The sequence below is a fragment of the Hipposideros armiger genome, unplaced genomic scaffold (assembly GCF_001890085.2).
Source record: "Hipposideros armiger isolate ML-2016 unplaced genomic scaffold, ASM189008v1 scaffold_1209, whole genome shotgun sequence".
In the NCBI taxonomy this organism is placed as follows: Eukaryota; Metazoa; Chordata; class Mammalia; order Chiroptera; family Hipposideridae; genus Hipposideros; species Hipposideros armiger.
In genome coordinates, this window is record NW_017732559.1 from 306302 (window position 1) to 316442 (window position 10141).

The 10141-nt window shown below is 39.4% G+C and overlaps 1 protein-coding gene across 1 annotated transcript in view; it reads right to left on the reverse strand.

Moving 5' to 3' along the window:
• KIF21A (kinesin family member 21A) overlaps positions 1–10127 on the reverse strand; it is a 165703-nt gene extending 155576 nt beyond the window's left edge. Inside the window, exon 1 of the mRNA XM_019632962.1 lies at positions 9814–10127. Within this exon, the coding sequence (XP_019488507.1) occupies positions 9814–9857 (44 nt within the window). The 5' untranslated portion in view covers positions 9858–10127. The remainder of the gene's footprint in view (positions 1–9813) is intronic.
• Positions 10128–10141: the final 14 nt, after the last annotated feature.

The following is a 10141-nucleotide window of genomic DNA, read 5'->3' on the forward strand; positions in this document are numbered from 1 at the left end:
CGAACTCTGAGCAACAGGTTCACCAGTTCCATTCCCACATGGGCCAGTGAGCTGCGCCCAAGCTGAGCGGCCAACAGGTGGCAGGATGGCTCCGCTGCTGAGAGCATGTGCTCCTAATGACAAGATTGCCTGTTCCACTCCTGTCCACCCACAACTAAGACTCAACAGGCACCTTGAGCTGAGCAGCCACAAGCTGCCCATGGGTGGCCGGATGGCGACTAGACTTGGAGCTGAGCTAGCTGTGCCCTCCACAGCTAAGACTGAAGGGCAGCAACTTGGCTGTTCCTCTCCCCCAATTCCCCAACACTGTTCCACTTCCCCAATTCCCCAATAAAATAAAATAATGAAAATAAAAGAAGGAATTTGGTAAGGTAGAGTAGGATGATATGTGATTTATATATTGAAAACAAAAAGAACTAGGAGACTGGATAAGGTAAGGTTTTTGTAAGTATTTACACACATTTTTGTTTCATTCATAGTGGTGCAAGTAATAGACATTCAAAAAGCAAAAGAAGAGATACAAATACCTATAAGCACTTTGCAAATTAAAGTTATGGGTTACATATTAGAGAATGACTAATTCAATTACTAGAGTTTTGAATATAACCAAAATGCCCATTGTTGGTTATATTAAACTCATCTCTAATAATATCACTGCTTGTGTTGGTGTGAAAATCGTTTGCCAAGAGCTTCTTACATGGTTATTTCTTTCAATCCTTTTCTGAGTCTATTGAGGTAAGCAGATAAAATCTTATGCAAAGCCAAGTTTATCACTGGTAAGAGTCCAGACAAAAACACTTTTCTAACCACACAATGTTCATTCTATTATTATCACTCGCCTCCAATTGCTTTTATGCCTACAACTTCTGTGATTCCATACACAGTGGACATTCAACAACTATGTAAGAAATAAATAAATTTTTATTTAAAAATATAAATAAGATTAGAAGCAATGCAACTGAGGGTAGAGATGCCCTGTGCCTCATCAGTACACCATGTGACCAACATACCACATCATAATAATTAACTACAGCTTGACCCTCTCCAAGGTCTCATGCTCCTGCTTGCTGAAGGAAACTTTTATTTAGAACAGCTCAAAAATGACTATGTACCTATGTCAAAGAATGTGAATATCTACTCTGAAAAATATATAATTCATCATATTTAGAGAACTGATAATGTCATGCTAAGTGACAGACACAGCTTCCCAAAGTTGAGAATTTCAAGTCCAGTTTCAAAAATGAAGAGACCCATACTCAGAGATCCAAAGAGTAAGGAAAAAGCCTTTGAGCTGACCTTGATTTAGCTCCTGGGTGGGCCCATGATGCTCACCTCTCAACAACCAAGTTTGAACAGTTCTCTTGGTTTCTTGCCCTTACTGAAGAAGCAGACAGAGGTGGACAGTTAAGCAAATTGACCTTTGGGTTAAATCCTGAATGACCTTCACTCCCACCTAGATTTGTAGGTATCTGCTTATTTCAATTCAATAACTCAATGTCCTTCAAATATTCTATTGTAATAATGCTGTCAAGACGTTAGCACCTTCTAAAAAACAAAAACAAAAGCAAAAGCATTAAATATGCTCTGAGTTTTGGGACATTTCAAGCCAAACAGTGAAATTCATCACAGGATGTGTATCTCCTCCATTGGAATTTTAGAGGGAGAGCGAGAAGGATCATATAAAGAAGGTGTATGGCCCCAAAAGGCAGAAATTTCCCTGCGTGGGAGCAGCTTAGAAAGGCTTTGTGTAGAGGCGGGATTTAGGATACTTTTTGGATGACGGGTCTTCATTATGCTCACAATGTGTTGTATTCTTTATTTGCTTCTAAAATAAGAATGGGAAGGACTGAGGTGCTATTTAAGCAAGTTCAAGAACCATTTATCTAGTAAAGTAATACTCAAAAAGGGTCTTTTTTAAAGCCCTCAGGTTTCTACCTCCATCTCTAATTCCAGATCCCAATAAATACAACTCACACCATGTCACATGACCCCACTCCACCTCTACCCCAACCCTACCTTCCAGCCACCTCCTTTGCAGTGAGGCTGCCTTTATTACCAAAGTGCAGTATAATCCTCAAGACTACAGGAGTAAGGAAAACAGTTGTAAGAACCAAGGTAAGAGGCGCGGGAGAAGGCCAAACCGCCCAGGCCTAGCAGTCGCAGAATCCTATTTACGTGTTTAACATTATTTCAAAATTAAACTACACACACATAGTTCTTTTGTAGTTGCTGTGAAAGCATTCACGTATTACATGTAAATATTGAAAACTATCTATATTATATTACTCTTACATGAATTTAAATAATTAAACTGTCTATATTAACCCAATTCTGGCATTTCTTCACATTTGAATATCCAGGAACCTCAAAATATAGACCTATTCCAGGGGTCCCTTTCTCTCTACCTCTAAGATGTCCTTTGTAGAATGACTGGTCCAGTTTCTAGAATTCAGACAATCATAAAACCAAAATATTGGGCACTGAGAGTGGGGAAACTCAGACACATGTCAAACTTTTATAAGAAGTGCTTAAGGGATTAAAACTCTAATTTTTAAAATGTATTCTACTTCTGGGATGTCTGCCAGCAAAACATGAAGTCCTAGAAAATCCACAGCACAAAGAAGACTCAAGCTGCTAGTTTTGGGTCCTTAAGCAATTTCCTCAACTTATGTGGGACTCATACTGTTTTAGAAAAGGGCTCTTAACCAGCTAGTCCTTTCAGGGTCCCTTTCAAGTTTTAAAATCTATTTTGTCAATAATTACAGAAGGACTAAAAATTAGGTTCAACATATAAAATGTCTAATAATTTCAAAAAGCAAAGAAAAAAGGAACCTTAAATATAATTCTTAAAGATTCAGAAAGACCTCATAATAAACATAAGGTGTCATGAAGATGACCCCTTTATCTTGGTTATCATTTTCTTCATCAAATAAAGCCTGAGCCACAGGAGAACTATTTTAACAGTCTGAGAAGATTAAATAGTTAATCCACTGGGAAACCAAGTTGAAAACAGAATTCACAAATCCGCTTGCCAGAGAGAAGCATTGAATATAACAAACACATTTGTTTTATTTTGAATAAAATTATTCTAATAATATACTGTATACAAATACTTTCTATTATTTGGCATGCATTTTCATTGATGTGGTTTTTTTCCTCATCTGAAACTTAGATAAAGGTCATGTCTAATGTTGACAGAAGACAACCATTTATAAGTCAGAGCCACACAGGTGAGTCGTAACTTGTCTTAGGGAGAAACATCCATAATGATGAAAATTCCGAGTTCATTTCTTTGAGGAGAAATTGATGAAGATTGGAAGATTGGGCAGATTATGGAATTAATTGCCAAGATAATTTCTGCTTTCATGGCTTCACTAAACCTGAATTTCTAGTGCAACCTTCACTACCCCTTAATTATGCATCAAAATATTAACCACTTAGCAGGTAAGATGGTAAGAGCTCAAGGGGTAGTTTTAATTAGACATGAAACCTGAACTTCCATGGAGTTCCAAGTAACAAACAGGTCTACCACACTTTATAAATTCAATAAACCTGAAGAAAGTATATCACCTCATATTTTGTAAATAAAATAATTTCATTGGTTTTCAACTCACATCACCTGCTAGTTTTTAGTTTTCTCTTTTTTCATTTCCCTTACTTCCTGATCCAAAGACAAAGACACACAAGTAGGGTATGTATGTTATATCAAGTAAGAAATGATATAAATAATATCCTTTTAATGCATAGGCTTTGGAGTTCAATTTTTGTATGAAATATGTTTGGAAATGCCATACTTCTCATTTTTGAAATTACTGTTCTTGAGCAATGCATGAACTAAAAAATGCTACTGAAAAAAATAAGGAAGGAATAAAAACTAAACTGCAACAATTCATTTAAATGTCTAGTTTGTGCTGTTGACTACATTTTGTGTTAGTTCCAACATAGCTTGTGCATTTGAAGAGCCTCATATTGCTAGGTCTACACTCCATGAAAGCAGGGACCATGTCTGTCGTGTGTTATGTAGTCTCTCAGTGGTAAGAAAGCATCCAGCACATAATAGGCACTTAATAAATATTTGTCGCATGAAGGAAGGAATAAACAAATAACCAAACACCAGATAACCATCCATTTCTATAAAGTAAATATTTCTAAGAGCCTCGCTTATTATCTACCTCTACACTTTCTAAACATTAAATTGTTTCAAATAATTTAGCTCACATGTATATACATGTTGCAGCTTGAAAGATCCTTATTACCTTGAAATTAATGCGTGAAGCGTTTTCAAAACATTGGGAAATACATTTAAGAACACAGAAATAGGTATCAGACACCTGAGTCTGAGTGCCAATTCTGGTATTTAGTGGCTCATAGACCTTGAACAGGTCATCTAGTGTCTCTGAGACTCATTTCTTCATCTGTATAACAGGGAAATATCTGTCCAGTCTACCTCAGAGGGCCTTAATGTAGATGAAATAAAATATTGTACATTTGTATTATAATCAGAATGGAACAAAGAGACCACAAAAGCCTAAATGTTCCCTCTTCAGTAACAAGAGTACCCAAAGTAAACACAGTGTTGGAAAACTCAAGTTTGAAATGGTAAAATAGTTCCTTTCTGTCAATATAGAGGCACCATTTGTGTCAACAGTTTGACAAACAACAAAAACCCCACATTTTTAATAGGCTGCATGTGGAAAGTTCTTACAACCCTTAATACCTTTACACTGCCACCTCAGCAGGAAGAAAAAGGAAAGTTCAGGGAGGTCACATTGCAAATCAGTGCCAGTGACAGACCTAAAACAGACCTTTTGACTGTCAGATCAACCCTTAAGCCTGCTGAGCAATGCTGCTTCTTCAAAGTGCTTCAGTAAGGTGAAAACACAGCAAATTAGACAGCATTATACACTAATCCAAACTCACTGTCAAGGATATGTACTGTTCTCTGCCAAAGCCAAGCAAAGGAATTTTAGCTCACAACCACATAGACAATGACATGAAAACACAATGGTCCTTTCTGTATTTCCATTTTCGTCCAGCTCTTGACATATTTTGCAAGCTAAAATTCTTGCATAGGAAAAAAAGTTTCAAATGTTATGTCAACATTAGGACAGGGAAATAAAAAAGACACATCATCTCATAATGTCTTAGATTTAGAACAACTACCATGTGGAGTCCATAATCAGTAACTTTCTACACCTGTGCACCCGGAGGAAAAAAATGTTGCTGTTAAATCAAATCTTGTATGTACGTGTGTGTGTGTGTGTGTGTGTGTGTGTGTGTGTATTTAACCACTCAAAACCAGACACCCAATATTTTGTTATTTTCTTACTCTAAGGGTGAGGTTAGTCTATGATGGGATTGCTGTGAACAGTTTTATTCTACATTTCTTCCTCACTTTTTCTAAATCGTAGAGCAGCACCACCCAACAGAAATATAATGCAAGCAACATTATTTTTTATTTTAAAATTCCTGGTAGCCACAGTTTTAAAAAAGAAAATTAAATATATGAAATTAATTATAATGATTATATATTAATTATAATAATTATATATTTAACACAATATATCAAATATCATTTTACATAATACAAAGATTATTGACATATTTACATTCATATTTTCATACTGTCTTTGAAATCCAATGTGTATATTATACTTATGACACATGTCAATTAGGACACTAGCTGTTCATCAGAAATACTTTGTCAGTATTTAGATTTCATAAGCTTTAGAGTTAAAAAGTAGATCCACATAACCAGGTCATCCCAACCATACTTAAAAGTTTTCCAAAAACCAAATCAAGGGCAAGTTTTAAATTTAAAATTAAATTAATTAAAATTAAATAAAATTTAAAATTTAGTTCCTCAGTAGTGTTAATCATAATCCAGTGCCCAACAGCACCATGGGGTCAGGCAGTGAGGCTGTCATCTGCATCCAAAACTACCAAAATGAAAGATGCTCTGCAGACCACCTCAGATACACTCTGCCAAAAGACACTTTTGAAAACTGAATAAAAAATGTTCTCCCTAATGTAAATTGGTACAGCCACTATGGAAAACAGTATGGAGGTTCTTCAAAAAATTAAAAATAGAATTACCATATGGCCCAGCAATCCGTCTTCTGGGTATCTACCCAAAAAATCTGAAAACATTTATCCTATGTTCATCGCAGCATTATTTACGGTGGCCAAGACACGGAAATAACCAAAGTGTCCTTCGACAGATGACTGGATAAAGAAATGTGGTATATATACACAATGGAATATTACTCAGCCATAAGAAAATATGAAATACTGCCATTTGAAGCAACATAGATAGAACTTGAGATTATGCTAAGCAAAATAAGTGAGAAAAAGTAAAAACTTTTATTTTCATATGTGGGATATAAAACTGAAAGCAACAAACAAACAAAACAAACAAAAACTCATAGACACAGAAAACAGTTTAGTGGTTACCAGAGGGTAAGGGGGAGTGGGGTGGTAAAAGATGGTAAAAGGGGTCAAATATATGGTGATAGGAGAATTGACTTTAGGTGGTGAACACACAATGCAATATATATAGATGATGTATTATAGAAATGTATACTTGAAACCTCTATAATTTTACTAACCAATGTCATCCCAATAAATTTAATAAACTAAAATAAATGTTCTCCCTAAATGAGACCCTTTCTGTTTAACTTTTCCCCAAAGCATTATACGACCCACGCACTTATTTTGAGAAATCGAAAATAGAATCATCAGTTTTAATATACCAGTAAGGGTCTACATCTAATAAAAACACAAGAACCTCTAGGATGCTTTGTACATTTATACAAATAGAGTCAACTTTCTATTACCTGTTATTACATTATTCATAGAAGGGGGAAAGTAGTTCAAATGCCCTGCTAATTTATGTCTATGTGTTGATTTATTTAACCTGCTGATGAAGACTTTCACAAACTGGAGGGCAGGATCAGAGGACGCTGGAAAGATTGACTACTTTGAGGAAATACTTTAGCTGTTTCTGAGCTCTGTGTTTTCTAGCAAAATCTAGTCATGAATAACCTGTCAAAGCCATTCATTTGTAACTGAACTAGTACAGAACCAGGAAAAGGGGAACTGACCTTATGCTAAGTAAAGCTTTGCAAAGAACGTTCTTGCCTCTCACCCATGTAGATTAATGTTAAGAATTTGGGCTAGAGAGTCAACCTGTCTAGGTTGGAAATCTTGTTCCGCGACTTTCTCTACCAGTTTAACTTTGGGCAGGTTACTTGACCTTCCTGTGTTTCATCTATAAAATGGCCATAATAACAGGACCTAAGTCAAAGAATGCTATGAGAAATAAATGAGATTTGACAGGATATAAAACATCTTAACACACATCACTGACCCTGGTCCATGCTATGTGTCTAAGAGTTATTATCTTTAGCTCAGAAATCTGACTAATAGAGATGGGGATATACATTCAATAAATACTTGTTGTAAATGAAAATATAGCTCTTTATAAATGCCAAAGTGCTATATAAGCTATTTTTACCCTATGTAAAATAAGTTTAGAGATTGGATCTATTCAGACAATATATTTACTTGAGAAAAAAATAGATCTTCATAATGTGGCTTACAAAGTTCTATTAAAATTTTACATGGACCAGCCCAGTGGCGCGTTGGTTAGGAGTTGGCTTGGGACGCCAGCTCAGAGCAGCAGGGCCCCGGTTTGGATCCCACATTAGGGCCAGTGATGCTGCACCCTCTACAGCTAAGATGGTGAACAACAGCTCAACCTGGAGCTGGGCTGCCGTAAGTCACTGGCGAGGGCGTAGGCTGCAGTGGGCTACCTTGAGTGGCCGGCAGCCCAGTGTGAGCTGCCGTGAGCCACTGTAAGCGGCGGTCTAATGGCTAGCGATTGACTGCCTCACCTGAGAAGAGCACAATGATCACAATACCAACATGGGCCAGTGAAGTGATGTCCTCCACAACTAGACTAAAGAACAAAAGGACAGCAACTTGTCTGTTCTCCTCCACAACTAGACTAAAGAACAAAAGGACAGCAACTTGTCTATTCTCCTCCCCCAGTTTCCCGATAAAATCTTTAAAAAAAGAAAATTATAAAGCTTTTCAGCAACAATCAAACCCATGCTATTCACTTAAAAAGTGCTAACATGCATATCAAAACCAAATAGAAGTTATTTATCTGTCATTGTCACTTTAGGTTGATCCATGGCTCTTCTCTCCTCCATTACAAGCAGCAGCATATTTCATACAACAGCCAATAAACTCTCCTATGATGTTCTAGAGAATTCACAGCTAAAAATCTTAAGTCTCTAAAAACGGTTTCTCTTACAGCTGAATTTTCTGCTTCCATTACTATTTTATGCTCCTTCTTCATCTTCCTTGACCAAATCAACTAACAAAACTACCTCTTACTGGGTTTCCTGTCTTTTTCCTCCCCTTCCTCCACCATGGTCGCATCATAAGTATTAAAAGGCCAAAAGAGACATAGTGCAGTAAATAGGAAAAACAAACTAATCAACAATTGAATAAGTATCCCTAGAATAACCAAGAAGTCCAAATTAAAACTTCAAAAGCTTTGTAAAGGTGATTCTAAACAGCCATAAAACTGTCACCTCCATGGGTGGTCATTTCCTGGTCTGTAAAGGAAATGTAAAAAAAAAATCTTTAAAATTCATTTTATCCTTTAAATTGATTAAAGATACAAAGTACATATATCTAAAACTGTCATTTCTCTGCCTAACCAAGATTTGTCACTAAAATAATTATAGAAATGCTGACATGATAGGATTTTCAAAATAACTTTCCGGAAAGACTACAAGAGTGGAGGATTTTTAAAAAATAATTTCATGGATAACAGATTTTTATAATCCTTAAAGTCTACATAAAGAGAAGGGAATTCACAGTAGCAGACTATCCCAGCTGTGAAAGCAACGCATTTATTCCACCATGAATGCTTCATTAATATTTCAGTGATGATGTTGCAATTTTCCAACAACTGTCAGAGCTTTGCTTCTTGACATGTATCAAAACAGACTAAGTTACATTCAATATTCATGTATCTGTCCTTGACCAAAAAACAATTTTGATGTATCCAATGTTTCCAAACTCACACCCATATATATAAACAATATAAGTTTATATTGTATCCACCCTGCTTAACCTCAGGATGTTTCATCCAGTCACCCATTTAACCCTTCCACTCGCTGAAGTTTTCTTCCTTCCTACGGACCTATCACCAGGGAATTTCATCTTAAATAGAATTCCCATTCCTACGCCTAAGAAGCCAGGTGTGTCTCCTGTGCCCACACGCTTCGCGGTGATGCTGAACGAGACTTCCATTTGCACAGACATCTAGAACCTGCGGGAGGAAGCGCTGTCAGTCGGATGCTTTGTCTCCAGGCTCAGAAGGCCGGGATTGCATGTACACGTATGTCAGACACTACATAAAAACAGCACCATAGCCCAGCAGAGAGGCAGCTCCTTAGGCAAAGCCGCACAGGCGACCGCCCCAGGCGGCCAAAGCCGAGGCGATTGTTCCTCGGGTGCCGGACCCGGAGGCGGCGGGCGGTGGCGGCTCTCACCCCAGAGGGATCAGGGCTCCCTGGGGACCTGGCGCCAGGCGGCCGCCGGCCACCTGCAAACGCCGGCGGGGGTCTCCCGGGGGAGGGGGGGCGCCGGGCCGGCGGGGACCCGCCGCCAGCCCCCGGCCGGGCCGTCCCGCAGGTCCCCGCACCACGGGGGCCCGCCCCCGGCACCACAGCCGGCCCCGGCCGCGCCACCAGCCCGCAGCCCTCCCGCCACCGCCGCCGCGTCCGTCCTCACCTGACAGCCACCCGCACGGAGCTCTCGTCCGGGGCGCCCCACATGCCGGCGGCGGGCGACGGCCGGGCCCCTGGGCTTCGGCACCGCGGAGCGGAGGCGCCTCCGGGCTGCGCCGCGGCGCTCGGGGCGCAGGAGGCTGCGGCGGCGGGGGGCGGCCGGCTCACCTCCGCCGCGCTCCAGCCATGTTGGGCGACTGAATGGAAAGGTGGCGGCGGCGCCGAGGCAGGAGGGGGAGGAGGAGGTGATTCACGGCTGGCGGGCGACCGCCCCTTCTCCCCCACTCACCCCCCGGGAACTGGGGCGGGGACACGGCGCGCTTGAATGGCGA